The 23,104-nt window shown below is 35.2% G+C and overlaps 1 protein-coding gene across 16 annotated transcripts in view; it reads right to left on the bottom strand.

The window, feature by feature from the left end:
- Nucleotides 1–23,104, bottom strand: part of PCLO (piccolo presynaptic cytomatrix protein) — a 361,820-nt gene that overhangs the window by 134,614 nt on the left and 204,102 nt on the right. For 15 of the 16 annotated variants that reach the window (XR_011092109.1, XM_068669948.1, XM_068669944.1 and 12 more), the window contains exons 7-9: nt 13,713–15,924; nt 8,715–8,863; nt 825–906 (exon numbers count right to left, since the gene is read on the bottom strand). Coding sequence is in view for 14 of the 16 variants with exons in the window: in XM_068669948.1 (XP_068526049.1) it covers nt 825–906; nt 8,715–8,863; nt 13,713–15,924 (2,443 nt within the window). In the remaining 2 variants the exon portion in view is untranslated. Of the gene's footprint in view, nt 1–824; nt 907–3,025; nt 3,085–8,714; nt 8,864–13,712; nt 15,925–23,104 lie in introns of all 16 variants that reach the window. The other variant, XR_011092110.1, reaches the window with a different exon arrangement.

The raw sequence follows: 23,104 nt of genomic DNA on the forward strand, positions 1-23,104 counted from the left end.
ATGGTTTCATGACAAACCCACTTAAAGCATGTGCCTCTGAAGGAAGACAAACAACATATGAAAAAAACTCTGAGTTCTTTGTAAATATTAGATATAAGAAAGGGTGCAATTCCAATTCCTGCAACAGACAAACCTTACCCTTGCTAGATCTTGCAATTGGCAGCCTTTTACAACTTGATAGGTAAAAAGATCATAAAGTATTCCTGCTCACACTCAAGGGGTGAATGAACATAACCTCTGCCACTATCTTCTTCTTTACGAGTGGAGTCAGACTTATGTGAACATTTGTGTTAGAGTTATGGAAAAGAGAACAAATCTGAAATCCTGCGATAAATTTATCTGTGTGAGGATATTACAGAAAAATTGGTCCTATTGTTCTGCTAATCCCTTCTGAAGAAGAGTCCCAGTAGCTCTACAGAAAGAATAAATTTCTCAGTTCTGTACATGTTGGATACCTACACAAGCCTACTTGTTTTTCTAATTCATCTGTTAATTTTTAAGGAAACTTCTCACACAGAGAATATAGAGTTATATAAAAAGCAACAGACAGCAGACTGCTGTTATGTATAACACAACAGATTTTCCCTCTACTTTTAATGTCTATATAGCTTATATATCTGGAACAGATATTGTGACCTTTTTTTTTCTGCACTGCTGCTTTCTGTGGCAACCAAACAGCAAAATTTAAAATGACCACTGAATTTCCTGCTGCATATAACACAGGAACTATTTTTAATGCTGCCTTTTTTTTTTTTTTTTTTTTTCCCATGAATTATGCTAATCAAATTAATTATTATGTCTCATAGAGGGTTGTTGCTATTTACCTGAAACTGTGTGATCCTTTGGGTCTCTCAGTAGTTTGAGCCTTGCATGAGGGAAAATATACTGCAGGGGCTTCCCATTTATCTGAGGAACACAAATATGCATGTCATAAAAAGATAAAATAACATATACAATATATAATAACAATAATTTTAGACAGTTGAAACAGAATCAAGCAAATAAACTTATTTCATCCAGGGAAATACCACCACATCCCCTGACTTTCAAGATATGTTTGTCAGACTAAAAAATCCTTCTGCAGGGGAATGAAGATTTGCTTCCAGAAAAACAGATCAGTTTGATTATGGCTTTAGTTCTGTTTTTATTTCCTAATGACTGGAAGGTGATTGCTATTATCTGTAGTTTTTCTTCACATTAATCCTTTGTCCAAGTGATATACAAGAGAGAATGAAATTATATATGATTTCTGTAAATATTACAAAATACTGTTCATATAGACCTGAACAAAATGGTGGTGAACATGTAAAAAGCCATGAGTTACCACTCTAGTTTCAGCAAGAACACATATCCTAATGTAGAATCACAGAATCGTAAAAGTTGGAAAAGACCTCCAAGATCATCTGGTCCAACTGTCCCCCAGTGAATGTACTTCATAACCAAATCTTAAAAGCCTCTTGAAAGACCTGACCTAAAACTTTAAAGGCTACTTTTACACGATCATGTGCAACATTCACTTGGGCTACTACTGCAAAATATCAAAGCTGAAAGCAACGTATATCTACAACATGCATTCAAAAGCCAGGGGTCCAGCTGGGATGACTGCACTTGCCCTACATTATGGACATGGAAGAGGCCATGCAGGATGTATGACCTCAATTGTCAGAGATGATTGCCACATGTCCACACCCAAAGACCTTTGCAGAAAGACTGTTGCAACACTCGCACACCTCACACCCATCGCATGCTCTCTTTGCCTGCAGTTTTTGTCTTTCAGAAACAAAGCAGAATACATCAGCTCTGCCACGTTCATGCCAAGCCCGAGCATTGTACCCTGACCAAGCAATGGGAGTGTAGCTGCCTGGGGCTGCTCACGGCTGAATGTCAATGGGATGGGACTGGGAGTGGAGTTCAGGAGCTGATGGGACAACGTTAATCAGCAGAAGTCTGAGTGTATTAGAAGCCTGCTGCCAGGAGTTTATTACTATTATTTATACTTAAGTAGCATTTAAAGGGATTAAGCTCCTCCTGAACTAAGCACTTCAAACAGTCTCTGCCCTGGAAAATTTATGATGTTAATGGATAGCACACGTAAGTGACAGGAGGGGAAACAGAAGTCAAGTGGCTGGCTTAGCTCAGTCCCATGGTGAGCAGGAGTTCATACATCATTTGTCATAATTCTGTTTCTTACCCAGTGGATGGCATTGCATCTAGAAGGCTGAAATCCTCCCATAATACATTGACAGTAGCATTGGCCAAAATTTATCTCAGACGAAAAAGAGATCATGGATTTGGTAGTGGACAAGTACTCCAGAATAAATCAGAATTGAGATCTGACAGACTTTATGACTTACTGTGGAATTTTGCCAGGACATAGGGTTTAATACTACCAGAAGTGTGTAAAGTGCCATGAGATGCCCATGCTTATAAATGGATAGGGACATTGATATGTTTTCTTAATGACGTTAAAATTCAGCAAGTGTAATTTAACAGTAAAAGTAATGTGTTTATCATGTGTAACTTACATATAATTGTAAATAATCTGAAAAAAAATTAATTAAATAAATAAGAATTAATGTAAAGTAATAAAGTTCAAGAGAAACAGTATGAATATATTAGATCAGTTCTGTAGCTGGGATCCTTTTCAGTGAAAGCAATTCAAATTAAACTGAGGAACACTGCAGCTCATAAACTTCAATTTACAAATTGTTTATGTATTTTAATCCTCCATCTTATCTTTCTTTAGCAAAATTAAAATTTTGAATAAAAAATAAACCAAGAATATTCAACAACATATTGTATATGATTTACTGAAAAATATATCAGAAAATTTAGACTGTTTCCTACTTTAGTCTATTACTTTCTCATTATTTTCACTTCCAGAATTTTATGATAAGTATAAATCTTACTGATTCATAAAGTTATGAATAAAAGCATTAAAGTTTATTAGTATTCAGGGTAGTATATTATTTTTTAGTGTTTGTGGGAATCAGTACTTAAATTGAAGATGACATTAGGCATTTACCTTCAGAATGGTTTGTGTCTGAAAGTGGCAGGAGAATACACAGGAAAAAACAGGGGTTGCTGTAAACAGATTATGCAAGGAAGAAAAGTTATGTTGGTTTTGATGGTTTTACTTTAACCACTAATGACCGTATTTATCTGAAATCTAGTATATTCAAGACCCTTCAGAATACAAGTCATTTAGTGCTTCCAATTGTTCACATCTTTTTCTAACTTTCTCTGAAGGAGATTTAATTCACAAGAACATATGCCTGGGGGTCCTTCTTGCTGATTAGTCCCCCAGTTATCTCCATGAATACACAGAGAGACCCCACTGCAGTCACACAATCACTTCAGTATACAGCTGAGCTATGGTGCAGAAGGGCAACACCTTCTGTAAAGGTGCAGGAACGGAGGATGTGTAAATTCCCAAGCCTAGATTTTAGGTTGTAGGGCTGAAGGTGACTCGATCCCTTGTTTATTCACTACAGAAAACACAGATTTCTGCCATATGTCCCTGCCACGGAGATCCTTTCCTCAGCTCTCTGGGAGCACTCAGTACATTTGAGCACTGACTCTTGTTGTTCAGCACCAGCAATGCCCTCCTCTTCTGATCACAGACTGGATAGACTCTCCAGTCTATCATCCTCCCTAATGTGCTGTCTGAGCTGACATGGGATTCAGGTCACATTTTTCAGCACATTACTCAGCAGGCCCTTGGGGGTTGCAACCCAGTGAGTTAAATGAAAACTAGAGTATAGAGTATCTCCTCCAGTTATTTAAGCTCTGGTCATGTTTGATGTTATCAGTCAGCTTTAAGCCCTTCCAAAAATGGAATGAATAGCAAATAAATGTGCTGAGCTTTTCTACCAGTGTTACAGAAAATTACAGTTTAAATGTAGACTTTATTTTCCTCTTGTTGTCTTTATGCTTTTTGTCTGATAAAGAAATTCTATGGAAGTCTCACTGAAGCAAATTCTATGAGGTAATGAGAACAATTAAGATGACTAAATTTCTGTAGTGCTTTATTTAAGTAGAAGAACTAAAATACAATAAATGTATTTTAGTACTCTAGGCAAACTCCATAATAACAACTAAAAAGTATTAACTGGGCTTTTGAGCTGGTCAACACAGCCACTGTAGTCTCTGTTTTTAAGTGGTGCTACACTTCTCCTTCCACCAAAATCTAGGAAAACATGATAAGGTGAACCTCAGCAGATACGTCTGACTGTAGTCCTTTAGCAAATGCAGTCTTCAAAGGAGATTTTACCTGAACTGTGTGTCCAGGAAGAGGATGGTGGATGATCAAGGCGAGGGGTTAAAGAAATTCAGAAACCTAATTTCTGAATACCATAGAAACTTGCATGAGCATGCAAGCCCTGTGACAGCCAGCAACAATAACTGCCACAGCAAAGGTAATCCTGCTCCTTTGAGCTGCTGCATTTCCTCTGTGTAGAGCAAGAACACCAAGTTCTCTAGAAATCCTAATGGTGGAAATTTCTCTCTACGTATAGATCACTGATAGAGCTAACTTGCAAAAGAAGTACTTAGGATTATTTTAACAACACAATGCTCCTGACTATGAATGAAATGCTAAGTGAGTGGTGTTTGCTTCTTCACAGAAGTCAATACTGAACTGTTGATCTAGAAATCACTTTCTCATGCAGTGAGAATAATAGTATTGGGTAACAGAAAAATAACTAACAGCCTGCTAAATTCCATCTTGACTTGCAGTGAGCGGGCAACAATTTACTCATTATATTAGATATTCTAACAATTACACGGAATTTAGAAATCTCATATTTCTCATTGTGTTTCTAGAGAACATATATGTTTTCTATAAAGCCTTAAATAGAGAAAGCAGTTTTATAGAAATTTAATGTAATCTCCTTGAGAGTTGGAAAACTATCACAACCAAAGAGTATGGATTTGTAAAATCTGGCAAAGAAGTTTGCAGGTAGCCTTATAGATCTCTTTCATAAATAGCACTTTCTCATTTTAACCCTATTACTCACCTTACAACCCATTTTTTCATCATTTTTAAACTGAATATTTCATCATATTTAAATAGAATATTATTGAATTCCCCCTAAAAAGACATGTTTTAAATGTTACTTTAAGAAAGTTGTACAGTCCCATGAACAGAGATAAGCATATAGTTTTCAGAAGGGCTTTAGAAATAGGGGGTTGACATTTAAAAATATTGAATCTCTGGAGCCCTAGCTTTCTTTATTTTTTATTTTTGTGTGTGTGATTAGAAAACTGTTGCCAAACAGAACTGATGACAATATACTTATGATGAGTTTGTGATTTTATCAATCACTTAGAGCCTAAAAGACCATCTACAATCACTGGAAGTTCTGTATTTATTCCACCGATTAAGATGTTTACATCACCTGTAGATGTAATTTCACTGTTCATCTCCTTGGCATGATCTCTTACTTCCCTGGCACCTCTTCCTACTGTTCTTTCACAGCCTCTTTGAAATAGTCAAATTATTTCAGGGTAAAATAATATTTTTTTCACAGAAAATCTTCATTAAAAGAGACATAATCTCTGGAGATTAAAAGAAGCAGCTGATCAACTGGCAGTTACCAAGTAAACTGCTGAGGTTAACATGGGTCAGTAAGAAATCTGCAATAGATTACGTATTGATTAGGTCTAAACTCTGCTTACCCTGCTCAAATAAACAGTTCAGAATTACTATAGAGCTATCAAGATACTAAACTACACTGCAATTTAATGTGATTTAGGAATACTATGTGGAACTACAGAAGTTGCTATAGAAACAAATATTTTAGTATTACTAATATGGCATATATGAACTTAATCCCTAAATTATAAGAAATCCATGGAAACCATGAAGTTCAGGGTTGTTACTCTGTGCATTCTTGTATAAAAAGCATAGGGTTGTGCTTTATTTATTACCGTTAATTACACAAGCTCTGTGGGACATAATTGAACAATTCTGATTTCATCTAGTAAAGAAATTTATGTTTCACATGTGTGAAACAAAATATTCTGGAGTACAGATATGATAGTTGTCAATAAAATATTTTTATAAAAAGCAAATATGACAAATTTACATTGGATAAGTGTATTTGGAAACTTTGATGTGACAAGAAGATTAGTGCTACTCATTCAAATACTTCCTTCTACAGTTGTTTTTTGCTCAGTATGTGATTTAAAAGAGTTGCAATTGCTTAATTAGTGTTACTGTTAGTCCTAACTAATTCAGGAAAGCTTTTGCAGCAAGGAAAGCTCCAAGTGAAGTTGGACATGTTCACATGGACAGGATGAAGAATGATTTGTCATTTTGGGCTCCAGAGTACATTGTGCCTGGACACTACAACTCTGTGGATACAATAGACAGAAAGCATGGGACAATATTCAGTTTTTCATGGTGGTGGTAATTTTTTTTTTTTCTTCTTTTTTTCTTAATTCACAGAAGAGACAAGACTAAAAAAGCCTTTGCAGAGTGTTTACTTTGTCTCAACGAACTCACTGTCTTGAAAAATGTTTATTTTTCATGACAACTTCAAATCATAAAATGAATGTTAAAAAATAAATACATTAATGATGATTTATTTGCTTCTATTGCTAAGTGTTCTATTTTCAGAATTCAATGTGAAGCTAATGATTGAAATATTTTAAAATGTCTCTGACACTTTATTTTGTCTTAAAGTAATTTCATAGCTAGATGTGTCTGAAAATCAGTTTTCTTTGTTATTGTATCAAATGCTCACAAGAGATTTTCAATGTGCACAATTTCTGACCAATGTTTTGACAATATTTGTGATGCTGAGTTCATGAGAGCTGGCATTTCTCACATCTGAAGACACACTGAAATTATTTTGTATCAGTGGGTGAATTACCATAGCTAACCTGGACTGAAATAGATAAAGAGGGAATTGTTGAAAAACCTTTTCTTCCACATCACTTTTCTTTTGCAGCAGCTTTATATTTCTGTTCACAGAAATTACATGAGTAAAGACACCCCACAGAACTATTCAAAACATGTACACAATCAAATTTCCAATTATCAAAACCTTAAAAAATGCCCTTGGCAACATTTTAAATGCAGTATCTCTATTTTCACATAAGCAGGGGGCTACCGCAGTAGCTTCAGGGAGAATAAATTTATATATATATTGCTTCTTGAAATAATCCAATAACACAAGATTTCTCAGCTACCTTAACTTTCCTCCCCAAAAATGTTGATCAAAGTCTTTCAACCAATCCTATCGTAGTGCTATTTAAATGACGAAGCAAAACAAAACAAACAAACAGAAAAGCCACAAAGATCGGACCTTTGTGATTAGTAACACCTTGGAACTTTTTCCAAGGGTAAATCAATCTCTAAAAGTTAAATACTTTTAAATCTTACTGACCACCTCCATATCAGGATAACAGTAACCATGTTCTTGGGCAAACCTGATTTTCAAAGCAAATTTTAAACTTTATGCCATGATGCTGAATTGATCAAATACAATTTTGTATGTTCAGAATAACAACATAATCAGCATATTTCTCATGAGGATGAAGAGGATGAAAGTGCTCTTTTTTTTTTTTTTTCTTTTTTTCTCATTTCCAGTGATATTAAGTGCTGTGAAGACTAAAACATCCTTTATCCTGAAATAAAACTGGTTTGTGGTGAGATCTGTTTTAATAGATTCCTGTAAGACTGTATATTGTAAAGCCCTCTTTCTCAACAAGAAATGGCTAGGCTCAGTACAACCTAGCCTGTATAAATCTATAGATATGCTAAATCAGAGATAGGCAAAGGAGAGAAAAAAAATTAAATAACAGCTTGTATTTTAAGATATTTGAATGCTTAATTCATAAAAGCTACATTCTACTGTCAAATGTCAGTGAAAATATTCATCATCCAAAAAAGTTTCTAAGGCTGCATGAGAGTAGGATAGTCCTGCTTGAACGTTATTTGAGGAATTAACATACCACTTGATGTTATTAAGTAGCATCAAGGGGCCATGCAATACACCTTCCTTGCATTGTACCTTATGGAAAAGAGTATCATTACAGTCAATCAGTAAAAATGATAGCTTAAATAACCAAGTGAATTACTTAAAGATAACACATGAGATATGTAAACTTCATTTATACAAAGAGGATATGTGATGGTATACTAAGATGAACTAGATTTCAAATCAGCATGTTTGGAAAAAAACATATGGTATTTTTCTTTCTCATCATGATAAATGAGATGTTTTAATTATTAGATTTATGAAGTCTTGTTTATATGTTCAGTACTTGATTACAAGCTCTTGGAATTACACTGACCAGCTACTAGTGTGAGACAATGTTAACAGGATTAAAAACTAAACTAAACTAAACTAAACTAAACTAAAATAAATCTTTTCCTTAGACTACTGTAAGGGGCTTGAAATTGGATCAGATAAAGCTGATAAGCTAAAATTGGAACAACTATGTTTTTTCTTAATAGGAAAATCTAATATATATATGGTTTTGGTTAGTAGATTAACTCCTTCCAGATATGTTTCAGAAATTAAAAAACAACCCAAAAAATTAATACTGAAATGCAGAGCAATTCTTTTCTAATGCCGTCATCCAGTATTGATGGCACTTCAGCTGAAAGCTGCTGGAATTTAATTAATCCCATACTCTCTACACTATTGGACAGCATGATAGTTAATTTTTCAAACAGTTATAAAGCTGAAGTAATGGCTTACTTGGCAGCTAATTTGATCTTGATGTTGACTTGGTGGTCGAGAGTGGGACAACTTCTCTGGCAGCCTTCTGTCCAGACCATGTCCATTCTCCAAACGAGATTCCCTGGGCTTGTCAAACCAATCTGTTTCTTCACGACGCAGATGATAGGCTTTGAAAACCAAGGACAGGTCAAATGCTCTGATCCGGTGCTGGGCAAAGGGCAATAATGTGCATTGTGCATAGCAAACATGCATAGTGGTTATCAATTAATTGGCCATGCAGCTAAAGCAAAGTTACAGGCGAGATTTGAGACATTGAACTAAGGCATAATTTAGCTGTAAGTGATAAAACAGAGTGAGAAGATTCTGTTTAGTTTATAACTATGGATATTAAATATCAGAAGAAACACACTGCTGAGTGCTATAGCCATGTCCTTCTTTCCAGCAGCTCAGAAATACACGGCAGACTTCAAACAATTCTAAAATGTTTGATTAAAAAAATAGTGAAATTAGTTACTCTACAGTAGGCTAAAAATAAAATAATAACAATAATGATAATAAACCCTCAAGCACCTACTTCCACCAATTCCCAAATTTTGGAACTAAAAATTATTCAAAATATTTTGGAGATCATCTAAAACTACTGACATGAAAACTGAGCCTGCTTTATGAAGACGATATGAACTAAAAGCTATCTATATTTTTCATAATTCTAGGCAGAATTATTGCAGGTGTTCTCACTTTGAATTCCATCCCCCAGTTTTGCAGTATGAACTTTCTGCTTGGAAAGTTACCAAGAATGTTCTTCATGAAATAACTTGCTAAGACTAATGTTCCTATATTTGCAACAGTAAACTGGTATAAAATCTGTTGTATTAGATACTCATGGGCGATTAAATAACACTGTTTTATTTAAATCAGTTTTTCAAATATTTAATTAATATTTAATATTTATAAATAAATATTAATTAATTAATTAATTAATTAGATTGATGCCTACTGACTATCGGGACAACAAGTAGCTTTCACACTAGTAGGTTTCACTAGAATCAGCTTCTATGCATTTAATAACATTTCTACTATGTAACATACAGATTTTTGTATATATTGCCCATCAATGTAAACCAAAGATTTGCAGCTAGTTATAAAATTGTTATTAGATTATGTTTTAATAAGAAAGATAAATTGAAAATTAGAAGAAAGATGGTATTTGTTTCAGCAAAAATATCAGAAATTGCAAACCTAAAATAAGGTCAGCTGTTGCTATAGTAACAAGAATGAGTGCAATTGTTCCACGACATGAGAGAGAACTTGCAAAAAATGCAAAATGGTAGTGTGCATAGTCTTATCTATTTTTTTTGTTGTTGTTGTTAAATGTAATCAAATTGGTTTAATAAATGCTTGGAAAAAAAAATATTTAATGGAAAAACAAAGTTGTGTTTTTTTCTTGACTATTTCTTTAAATTACTTCCAAAACAGGAAAAGTGTATATGCATGATTTTAAAAATTAATAATATTCTGTATGTCCTCTATGTGGTAAAAAAAAAAAACACTGATATTATATCAGGTCTTTGGACAGATCTTAATTTTGGTTCTGATGTTATGCAGTCTCTTCCTTCTTAACCGTGCATAATTTGATCTATCAAACAACAGTTTGAAAATAATGTTCAGATAAGCATGTAAGAAGTAAAGAAACATAAGTAAAGGTTAATACTTGTATGGCTAGTGATCAGTTACTGATTAACTGCTGTCAATAAAACACTACAATCTAATACACAGATTTTATGCTTTACACATTTGTGCCAGTTGGCTAATGCCTGCTAATGCCTCTGGTTCATAACTCATCTTGAGAGAACTTCTTACTGAGGCTTATAGTAAAAACCTAATGAAGTTTTCTGATCCCATATGCTAATGTTGACTATCACAACCAGTGTCATCAGCTGAGCAGAAAAAATAATGTTTGTTTTTTTTTCCTCTTTTCCTCCTGCCATCTCACCTGAAATAACTTTTGCTGGACTTCCTTAAAAAAGCTAGCACATACACAGAATTTCCATGCTGCAGTTCAGACCGGGCTATTTTTTATTTATTTATTTATTTTCCCCTCAAAACTATGATGAATGTGCATATTTTATAGGGAATTTCAAAACGTTATGTGTATATAAACATACACACCACACTCATATGTACAGAATCACAGAATCATCTAAGTTAGAAGAGACCTCCAAGATCACCCAGTCCAACCTCTGACCTAACACCAACAGGTCCTCCAGTAAAGCACACTACCGTTTTTGGCTTGATTTGGCCAAGATGAATCACTGACGGTCTTAGAGTCAGATTGCTCCACCTGCAAAAACTTTTTCTGTAGTCAGTAAGGTTCAATACTGTTAATTAAACAATTAAAAAAGGTGAGATTGGATGCTAGGTTGTAGATTCCAAGAATCTTGATCAGAAAAATCCCTCATCTAAATCACTCACAGAGGAAATCACTCTATATCCCATGGATGAAAATTTACCAAGGGTCAGCTGTGCTGCAGTGATCATGAGAGATAATACAGTTATAGATGTACTATAGATGTACAACAGATACTACTGTTATTGGCAGAGTGCAAGCCTGAGCATTCACAGTAATTTCATGTCATCAACAGAGACTATCACTAAAGATATTGTTTTATATTTTCAACTGTGTGTGCATGGTGAAAAATCAGTGTGCAGATTCAATTTCATTGATGCTTTCATGCCTGAATTTTAAGTTACTAAGCTCTATGATAGAGTCAACAATCAGTATTTAAAAGAAAAATAATCCTTGAGGTGAGAAAAGGTACAATTTATATATACTGAGCTGACTTTTTACATTCATAAAATTAAGCAATAAAAAGAAAAGAAATCTGTGCTAAAAAGTTGAATACAAATAGCAAGAGTAGCTGTCCACTGTCAGGGCACTTGAGAGAGAAGTACAGTCCTGAGAAAAGAAGACCATAACTTTTTGAAAAACTGTAATCACTTTTCAGGGATAAATTGTGTCTTACACCCAATTACATGGATTATTTTCAATTCAAGGTGCTTGAAGTGTTTTATTTACTAAACCTATACATAAAATGGTTCAGCCAGAAGATGAGAAAAATTAGAAAAACATATATTGCAGAAAGGGGAAGCCTGGTATTCAGAGACCTGTCAGTCTAATAAGGAACATTTTAATTGAGATAGAATGCTTCTGAAAGAGTCAAACTAATCAGAAACTAAGTTAAAACCAAACCAGATCTAACCTAATATGTAAAACGCATGCCTTGTACAAATACATAACAGAGACGTAATGCACTGTAGTGCAGAAATAAAATTCCCTATGACCTGCTTATATGAGGTAGAATAGCGCCAGATCATCTTTTTGCAGTCCAGTTTGATTATCCTTATTTTTCATGCGGAAAGTTTTGCACAATGTGACCCTTCAATGTAGTCACAAATTGAGTCGAGACAAGATAACCTGGGGAGGGGTTCTTTTAACTGACTTGTGGTTTAATTATATGGCCATATGTGTGTGTGTGTGCGTGTATGTGTGTATGTGTGTTTGTGTTAAGAATTTAAGAATAGTGAGAATACTTAAATTTGTGATGAAAATCAAAAATGGTGACACTCTTGAACCTCCTCTGAAATGCAGACTTCATGAGGAGGTTAATATCTAAGTAATATGAAAAGAAACAGAATAAAATACTGCAATATATTGTAGTATCAGGACAGCAAACAGATTTCATTTTCTAACCATTATGAAAGATTCAGCTTTTGTAAAAAGGCAATAACATACAAAGGAACACCGAGGTTAATATAAACCTGAAAAATAAACTGTACTACTTCATAATCATGCAAATGTGTCTTTTGAGACAATCATTGCCATTTACAGACAATATAGCACATGCAAAGTCTCTTTTATTGTGCAGTAAATACACATAAGAAAAAGTTAAGGGAGCGCATACAATTTTAAACATATTACTTTCATTTTCTTTCAAACTGTCTTTATGATTTTTAAACAATTTAGAATATATTAAGTCTGAACTGATTCAAACAAAAGTGATACATAATCTGCAATTATTCAGTACTTAACATCAGTTTTAACATTCTGCTGTACTTATTTAGAAGAAACATTTTTAATTGCACCATTTATTATACATCAGAAAGGTTCCTTTCATGAACCTAAGTGAGAAAAACTCTTGTGCTTATTTGGCAGACATATTGTATGTGGTGCATATAAAAACAGCTATGCTGCATATCAATCAATAGAAATAAAATACTTTATGGAAGTTTATTGAAGGATGTGATTGTCTTGCACCATCCAAATGACAAATTATCTTACATCATCACAAGTCTGAATGCACAGAATTCCACATAACAGGATGCTGTCAACAAACCATATGTAGAATGCTATTCTGCCACCACGTTAAGTTCTATATGGTTCAAATGTACAATATGTACTTAATGAACATTCTATTTCTCTATATATGTAGATTTAAAGTGGTGCATCAGGAGATGGAACTATCAATTCTTGAATTCTATAATGAAATTTCATGCAATTAAAATTACTAGATTTCTTTAGAGGATTTGGGAGATTATTTCCAAATCCAAACAAAAACTATTGCAGATAAGTTCAATGATCCACTGTCACTGGAAAGGACTCCACATAAAGACTGATGGTAGGGTATGAACTGTACACAGAATATTCTACACACCGTCATTAGAAAAGTAGATATAAACAAAAGAAAAAGAAAATGCATGAGCAAGCCAAAAGGAATGTAAATCAACAATACAGTGAGCATGCTTGAGTAGCTTAACACCATCCAGAAACTGCAGTTAGGGTAAAATAAAAAATATCAAGTAAAACAAAACAAATAAAACCCCAGAAATGTAGATACACAGAAGATGCACCAAGGAAAAGTAAGAACAAGTCTTTGTGGTATAACAAAAATCAGACGCATGCATAGAAATGAGGGTTTGCGTTGTGATAGTAAGATACCAGTCTGAGGCCTAATTTACCTTCACTGTCTGACATGGCATGCTGGAAGTCATCCATGATGAAGGCTATATCTCGATCATAGCCTCGAGTCCGTGACTCCTCCCTCATATGTTGCTGGACCTCAGGTAATGAATGGCTCGATCCAAACTGGTCCCTGGTATCTGCAGATATTGGTGGCAAGGGTCCAGCTGCTGCTCTTGCCATTCCCATTGGCTGGCCAACGGGACTTAGTGGGCTCTCTTCCTCTGAATTCTGTGCTACTATTGGGATCCTTCCCCTGCTTTGGCTAATAGGTAGACTGGTGGGTTTAGTTCTTCCAGAAGGTGCTGCATGGCTAAACGAAACATCTAGGGGTTCAGCTTCTTGGGCTTTCAGTCTTAAAGAAGAACTGGAAGAATCCCTTTTCAATGACAAATCAAGCCCATAAACTGAGGAGGGTCTAGATGAGGGCCTAGATCTACTACCACTGCTATAAGACTTGTCTGCTTCATCTTGTAATGTGGATCTCATTGCTGGACCTAGTGCGGTCCCAAGGCCTGCTCCAATGGATGAAGTCAGTGGTGGCCCCATGTACTTCTGTTGGTCAGTGATGTTTTTTCTAAGGCCAAAAGTGATATCATCCTGAAGAAGCCTTGCCCTAGTAGTAATTCCCCCAAGTGATGAAGTGCTTGATGAAGTCATGTAGGTTGAATAGTCAGGCTCAAGGTCTCTGCTTTCTTGGATGGGTGAAAACTTTGTTAGTTTGGGGTCTATCAAAGTTTTCTTGTGTTTTGACTGCTTTTGGTAGAGGAGGGCTGCTGGAAGCTGCTTAGCAGCCTGTTTCTCAAGGGTAAGCCTACCTATGCTGTATTTCTCAGATTTGGGAAAATGCCTGTAGCTACCCTCCGCATGGTAATACTGTGACAGGCCAGCCAAGTGATCAAGACTTTCTGCACCTCTACGGAACTCTTGCTTTATCTGATGTTTCAGAAGTTTGAGCTCATAAGGGTCCTCCATTGGGTCTTCATCAGCTTTAACATAGGAATGTAACCTAGAAGAAGTCTGCAGTGGTGCTAGGAAGTCTGATACTTCTTGTGCTCTCCTGGCCTCAGCTGTGCGAAGTAGTCTATCTGTTTTGGTAAGATCTTTCTCATGGAGGCTAAAACTGGAACCCAGTGTTCCTGTTCCTTTAGTAAGTTCTCCTATGTCATCAATCAGCACATAATTTCGGGGTGTATGGTGGTGGTCTATATCTGCATAGAATGAATCTGCAGATATGCTTGATATAGGGCTGCTTGCCATGCTGTTTCTCTCGTCTAGTCCTAACCTTAAGTCCAAGGTAGAGTATTTACTACCTAGTTGGGAAACTGCATAACTATTGTCAGTTGAAACTGGTGCTATCATGAGAGGCTGATTGCGAATCACATCATAGTTTGTTGTTATCTTAGGCTCCAAATATAATGGAGTTTGTCTCGGCTTTGGCTGTATCACCATCATCTGTGATGGGAGCTGATATGACGGCTGTTGAGTTGGTGGAGGTTGAGCCTGTTGAGTAAAGGACATAGTAGCTCCAGTTTGGAAAGCTGTTTGGGTCTGATAGGGTGAAACCTGCTGGTGATACAAAGGCTGCTGTTGTTGGTAATGTGATTGCTGTGTGAACTGAGTTGGTGCTTGTGTAGGCAGGGCAGGAGATGAATATTGATATTGAGCATATGGGCTTGTAGCAGGGGCAAACTGTGTTTCTGGCTGGGTTTGTGGTGGAATAAACTGATTAAATTCTGTTTGGGGTGCAGTACGTGGTCTTTCCAAGCCGTGTTGAGTTTCTATTCTTGTTGACCTGGTATTATTAACTTCACTGTCTGACATATAATCACGTTCTTCTGCTACTCCTTGGAGATAGGCACGCTCTCTCTTTTCTCTTTCTTTTAATAAGGCCTCTTTCCTTCTATTAATGCCCATTTCCAAGTATCTCAATTTGGCATCTATTTCTTTCTCCTCCTCATCTAGCTCTGCTTGCTTTTTCCTAAGCTTGGCGGATTCCCGTTCAACCAGATCCAATTCCCTGTCTATATCCTGAAGAATTTTGGCTCTGGCCATAGTGGTGGTCCTGCAAATCCTTCTGCGTGAAACGGATCCCACAGAAGTATATGGTGACTGAGTTCCTGCTGTTGCTTCCTCTGGAGGTGGGTTGGGCAGAGTCCTCTTCACCTTCTTCTGAGTGCCAGATGGAGTAATGCTTGAAGAACCTTTTGTCTGCAATAGAAGAAACAATACTGAATCACTATTCTGGAGTCTTGATTGCCAATAGATCACAAGGAGTTTTAAATTTGTTTCATTGTATGGATTTGTATCTTAACCACATACTTTCTGTAACTGAGATGGAAGCTTGTGGTATCTGTGAATAAGCAGCAGCAAACAGTATCAAAAAAAAATAAATGCTAGTAATCTGCTAAAGGTCAGGAAGATGAGAAATCTATTGCAAAACAAAGTAGATGCTCACCAGGTCTTTGTTTCACCTGAGACTGAAAAATCTACTTTACATTCTTAAAAATGAATTAAGATGGTATTTTATTTATTTATTTTAATCTCCATATAATTTTACTTAAACACACACAGTGTGTGTATACGTGTGAGGGTAGTAATATATAGACCTGTGCACCCTCCTTCTATATAACATTTAATTGAAAGAATATATATGTATAATTATAAATGCACATGTATACATATTCATATATATATATATACATACGTGTAATCATATGATATAATAGAAGCCTCTTAGCCATACAATGAGACACCGAGTGCGTACTGGGCAGTTATGGCTTTTACTAGAATCCAGACACCAAAGCAGGATTTTCTTGTGCCAATATACTTGATACAAGAGGTAGTCCCCTCAGTCCACCTTGCCATCTTTGTCTCGCCTCTGTTGCTACACTTTAAAACTTAAAGAAGTTAAGCAATATCAAAATACAGGAATCTACTCAAACCAGATGTCCAGACTTCTCCACAGTTAATGGTAGGAGGCTGATTCACTCTGCCCTAAGAGAAGCATATACCTTAGGCTGAATTTTTTTGGAGATGCCTACTCTCTTCAACTAGGAAAGCAGGCAACAAAATGGGTTAGATGCAATCTACATTGCATTCAAAATTACTAGTGCTTTTGAAAGATTTATTTTAGTTTTGAGGTAAATTTAGGTTCCCACTCAATGTTGATACACTAAGAAGTGGAACTTTAATAATTTTGAAATTGTACCCTAACTCCCCAATACCTTGCTATGGATTGGTCTATACAGGTACACAAGAATAACCACATCAGTCAGTACAGAATGCAGACTTGTTGATAGAAAAATATGGAAACACTTTAGCACAGTTTAACAAGGGAAATAAAAAGAATATTAACTAACTTGTCTCTTCTGCCTCTGTAGGCAAGCACAGCACTTTAGCAAGCATTAACTATTATTAATTAAAAATGAAATTTCTTCTGAAATAAATGCTACTTCAGATAAGAAGTCAACAAGATTAATTTTATTTAGCAATAAAAAACACTGTTTTCCTAGTTTATTCTAATATGTTGTCAAGAAATTGTAAAAGTTTTTAGAACGAGTTGACAAACAGCTTTTGCTGCTCCCCTGCTAACTAATCTTTGCAAATCACAATAATCAATATTTGTCACGGATCTTTAAAGAAATATCCACTACCTTTTCAAGTGTCATGTCAGCTCTTTTCATCTATTTCATCTCAATTCCATCTACTTCTTCATTTTTCAGATTTCAATAAATGTAACAATTTTGTTTTCAACTTCGTGTGGCCACTTCCCAAACCCATGTTTTGCCAACAAATCTAAGAAACTAATTTTGTCTAGCTCAGTGTGTAGTTATAATCAAAGACAAATTAATCAATTACATTAGGTCTAGTTGGCTATTAATTTAAATTGCAAATTCAGTCCAATGCCGCTGTTATTTCCCTCTCCCAAACTTATACAGCAATCACAGATGGTGAAGCAGTCACAGATGGTCACCAGTATCGGGGAACAGCTATTAACAACACACTCATTAAAAGGTCTCTAATACTTTATGGAATTACTATTTTCCGATGCTAGCTATGTTGCTGATGAATAATTTCCATGTCAGCTAATAATGTATTTTATTAAAAGAACACTATCTTATTTTAATATCTGTCTACATATAAATATCTTTGTCAACATATCAGACTGATAGACACTATAGGAAGACATACCACTTGCTTTTGAAAAAGCATTTATAACTTCTAGTTCTCAGCTGATGAGGGGGCAGAAGACCAGTCTTAATTATTTTTAGTTGCTATTTACACTGGAATTAGAAAAAATACGATTTTAGTACCGTGATAAAATGTGGGTCTTTATTATTGGATATTCTCATCATCAGTTACATTAGCATGCTACCTGTGAACTGTATTAGTAGTTAAGGGAAATTTAACTTTAGTATTTTGGCAGATAAATAAAGAGTAGTATTTAAATTTAGTTTTTGTGTTTCCTTTGAATTTGTTAACAGTCAAGGAAAATAGAGAAGGTAGGGCTGATTTTCACCAAATTCTAACGTCTTTATAAAAACAAACAAACAGAACTAGACATAGAAAGAAATAATTGTGCTGTCAGCTCTCTCCCTGTATTACATTTATAATATATGCTCTTTTTAAGCTTATTGAAAGGAAACAGAGAAGAAACCTTCATGAAACTATTGCAGAGACGAATCAAAATATCATCAAATACAGACAGGTATTTTTTGGGCTTACAATTACTGGTTAAAGGTTATGTTGGCTGTCAGACAGGTGACCTTAAGTGAGCACTTTGACTGAAGAAGTCATGGTGTTTTCTACCACATTTTGTCACATTTTCCATCTTTCTCATTCTAAGCTATTTGCTTCTAGTCATCTACTATCATCTTCACTGTTATTTTTTTTTTATGTGTTATGGTCATGTGTTATTTTTATGGTCATTTAGCAAACGACCACTCTACCTGCTGGCTGTAAATATCAAGAACTAGAAACAATTTATTCTGCTTCTTGTTTCACCATGACAACCTTATAAAAGTATTACCTTATTGCTGAATCTTATATAGAGAAAGAATTTCAAGCTACTTTGGGACTTCACTTCAGGATAGGTATAATGGTAATCGTATCTCATTCTGAGGCAAAGCTGAACTTCCTAAAATAACCCCAAAGGTTGTGTTTGAGATAAACAAATAGATATGTTATCTCCAACACTATAAATTAAACAACTAAGGAAAAAACAACCTTCTCCCCTCCCACCAATATGTAAGGTTAACAAGGTTTTGATAATAAAGATAGGAGATGGAAAGATGCATGCCTATTTCTCAAAATGTGGTAAATAAAATTACAGGGAATACATTATTTGTATCTAAGAAAGTTATCAAGCAACAGAAAAAGACAAATCATTCATCAATTCTGAAAAGAGGTGACTTTAGGTGGGGACTGATGTAGGATATGTAGGATACCAAGGGTAACCAGCAAGTACCAATGGGGTGGAAGGAGAAGCCTGTGCTGTAACTGTCTGAGCAAAAAATCTCACATCTGAGAATTTTCATGTATCAAAAAAATCCCCAAAGGTAACCCTATCAAAAATCCATAACACTCAGTAAAATTGCAATGAAGCAGTTACACTTGTAAAAGGTTGGTAAAGGTCATTCTTTGTTATGGTATGTGCTATTCATCTTCAGCATTATATCAGTAAAAATGGTTAGAAATTTTGGTAATTTATTGTTTTAAACACTCAATTTACTTCAAAGGATCTGTTAAAATCAGTTATGATTCATTAAGGACTTTTTAATAATTTATTAGTATCTTTAAAATTGCTTGTAATGAAACCTCATTCCACAAGATTCATTAAGATAGGATACTATTGATACACTACTTTATTTTCAGTACGGAATCCTCGACTGCATCTTTTTTTTTGTAGGATGCAAATGGTGATATTGGACAATGTTTTGTAGCAAATATTTTCTCCTTTTTTTGTGGACCCTTTTGGACCTATATATATTATATGGTAACCACTGGCTAGAGGCAACCAACTTCACTGACCTTTGGTAATGGAGCAAGAATATTGAGAACCTTCTCTCCACTGCCTGACATAAGGTACATTTTATTGCATGAAGAGCCACGTAGTGTGGGTACCCACCTCTGAAGCCAAGAGGCAAAGGGAAGCAGAGGAATTGTGCCATAAGGAAAATGTATTTAAAAGTGTAAATACAATTTTTTATTACATAAAAGTTTCATGATCAGTATTTACAGTGGTTATATAGGCTCTGAAAAACTTCTAACCATCAGTTATAACCTATCAGCCTGCACTATTTTGCCTCATGTGCCATTGCTGGCAGTGGAGTTGGAGAGGTGTTTGATGAGCTGATCTTGGCCTTGTGCATGAGAGGAAAATACCCTGCTTCATAAGTAAAATGACAAAGCTTTTCTTTAATGTAACTCTCGTCTTTTTCTTTTCTGCAAGTATTTTGCTCTGGGGACTGAGCAGTGAAGCAGAAAACTAGTTTTTAAATCACTACACAGCAGAGATGCCAGTCAGTCTGATTTTCTCTCCTTTTTTTTTTTTTTTTTTTTTTTTTTTTTTCCCACTCCTCTTCACTCCTTTGGAGACTCTGTAGAGATATATTTCTCTGCTGTTAAAACCAGTATAAAATTTTCAGAATAGTCTATGCCAAAACAATAGACATTTCTCAGAGTTTTTTTCCTTTCATTTGTGTCAGAGCCACTTATTCTTCAAATGAGCACTTCTGTATTTTTCATCCTCTTGCTCCTTTCATTTTCTCTGTGAAATTGTTCGAAATTGCCATTTTCACTTCAAATGCAAGGGGAAAAGCACAGTGCACTTCCTAACAGCTGACGTGACATGAGATATCAACTTCTTTCCTAGTTAAACATATAAAAAGCCATATGCTTCTTTTGATCTTGTGGGAAAAAGGAGAAATTCAATGAAAATTTAATATTTGAACTACAGATAGATGTGGCCAGTACACATTGATTTTCAAAGCGATCTAAACCTCTGTTTCATCTACTTTATGTGAGTATGCATATTAGTTGTTCTCAGTCATTTACAGGGAAGATGACTGTTTTCCACAGATTAGTCTATTTGTGGTTCATTTGGAACAGGACTGAACATTTTTCCTACAAGGGCAATGGGGCAATTCCATCCTCAATTACACTGGCAAAAATGAGGAATAGCAATTTAAATCAGCAGAGAGACATCTTTCAAAAAAATCAGTTTGTTAGAAGAATGAAATCCAATGTTTTGAAACCTTGAATCTAGATGTAACTAGAACAATACTAGAACAATATGTGTGCATTCAACTGATTTTAGACAGCAACATACACACTATTCACGAGGTTATGTTTTCATTGTCTCAGCTTATCTGCAAATGATAACTACTAGTGTCTGCTTTTCTGCTCACTGAAGACACAGCAGTCTCTTTGCCCCTTGGAAGGTGGACAATACTATACAGACATTCAATAGTCTATAGTATTTTTATCCTATAGCTTAAGTTTTTTTTTTTGTAATTTCCTACAGAAGGGAAACATTCCTGGCTGAGTCATTATGAGCATCTTCAAAACTCACCTGAAAGCAATTTTTTATTCTTAATTTCCCTTTTCCTCTGCTATTCATCTTTTTAATTATATTATTCATTTTTGCAAAGTAGTCTGGAATACAAGCTGATGTGAGAGATTTGCTGTATAATTACATTTAATTCCACATACGCTAATGTATCTCAGTTACTTTACATCAGGGAAAAAGTTCCTGTAAGATTGATTCAGAGAATGGACATCTGTCAAGCTAACAGAGTCAAATGCTCAGAGTTGAGCAATGCTTATGCATCCAAATTACTGTACCAAATGGGATAAATAATTTTTCCCACTACTCAGTCTCTAAGAAAGGAAAAAAAGGAAAAAATAGGGGAAGATGAAGGGGAAGGGAGAAAGGAAGAAGAGAAAGAAGGAAGAGATCCTGTCCTCAAAATTGAAAAGACCATGGGAAAAATTTCTGCTCTGAATGACAAAGATTCCACACGTTGCTATAAAATACTTGAAAATATTGCATAGCTGCTTTATAGGAGATATTACTGATGCTTAAAAAATGCTTATCCTTATGTGGTTTGTACCAAGATATGTTGAATATCCTTAAGTATTTTATATATATGTATGTATATATGTATGTACATATCAGCATATTAAAACTACCAAGGGACTTAACAAAAACAAACTACTCTTCTCCCACTGCTCCAATACTGTGTTTTTACTGCCACAGTTAGTACTCTAAATGCTACAGTACAATACACAATTCAGAACTGAAGCCTGAATTTGATAAAAGGTTCCAAGTAAATACTTTTGACTGTGAATTAAAGTCTTTCCCCTTTTGTAAATTTGTGATTTTTCAGAAGACAGTCTGACAGGATCCAAAAGAATGGATTTATCTGGATGATATCCTTCTCATTACTCATGAAAGTATCTGAAGAGGAGGTTTCTGAAAAACACTCTGCTTCAATGACCCAAAAGATTATGAAATACATGACAAAAGAGAGGATAAGGTAAAGGGAACTCTCTGCATGGCATAACAGCAAGTCAGTGAAGAAAAAGATTCACCATCTCGAGAAATTTTAGTGGCAAAACTAGAATTTTGCTATGAGGTAGGTGTTTAATAAGATCAAGAAGGCTGTACACTTAGGGTCGTTATATTCTATATATACACACACACGTAATAACATAGTATACTACACCATAACACAATTTCTTAATCAATCACTACTTCTTTCTTTTCTAATGTTGTTTCACTGACAGGCATTTTATCTAAGGAGGACAGTACTGTAGATATTCAGAACTTCCCAGCCTAACCTGTGGAAAGTTACCAGGTCTGTGAAGCAGATGGATATTTGATGCCTGTGCTTGATTAAGATACCAATTTTGTCTGCACATGATGTGCTGTGTCTCCAGTACATACTGTTTTTAGATTAACTAATGACACAGAACCGTACCTCAGTAACACGTTCAGTAACATGTAATACAGAGGCTATGTGATTCTGTCACTGGTAGTTCGTCTTTTATATTAAAGGATATTGTACCAGAGGATTAATTGCTAATTTCAGGATTAGTTAGTTGATCATGCTGTTTGTGGCAGTAGAAAAAGGCACTACTTATCCTCTTCATCTTGGAATGATGAAGTCCTTGCAATAAATCTTTTTGTACGCTATTCAACATCCTTAACATAGGCTTGTTCACTCATAGTAATTAATAATACACTGTTTCTCACCATGTAACCATCACATCATTATATGTCATTCCCTTCAGTCAGAATCATGAATTTTGTCTGAAGCTCAGATCTCATCTATGGAAATTTTTTCTGGATTATGAAGAGTCTTTTCCCAGTCAATGAGAACAT

Source organism: Anas acuta, chromosome 1, assembly GCF_963932015.1.
Source record: "Anas acuta chromosome 1, bAnaAcu1.1, whole genome shotgun sequence".
Taxonomy (NCBI): domain Eukaryota; kingdom Metazoa; phylum Chordata; class Aves; order Anseriformes; family Anatidae; genus Anas; species Anas acuta.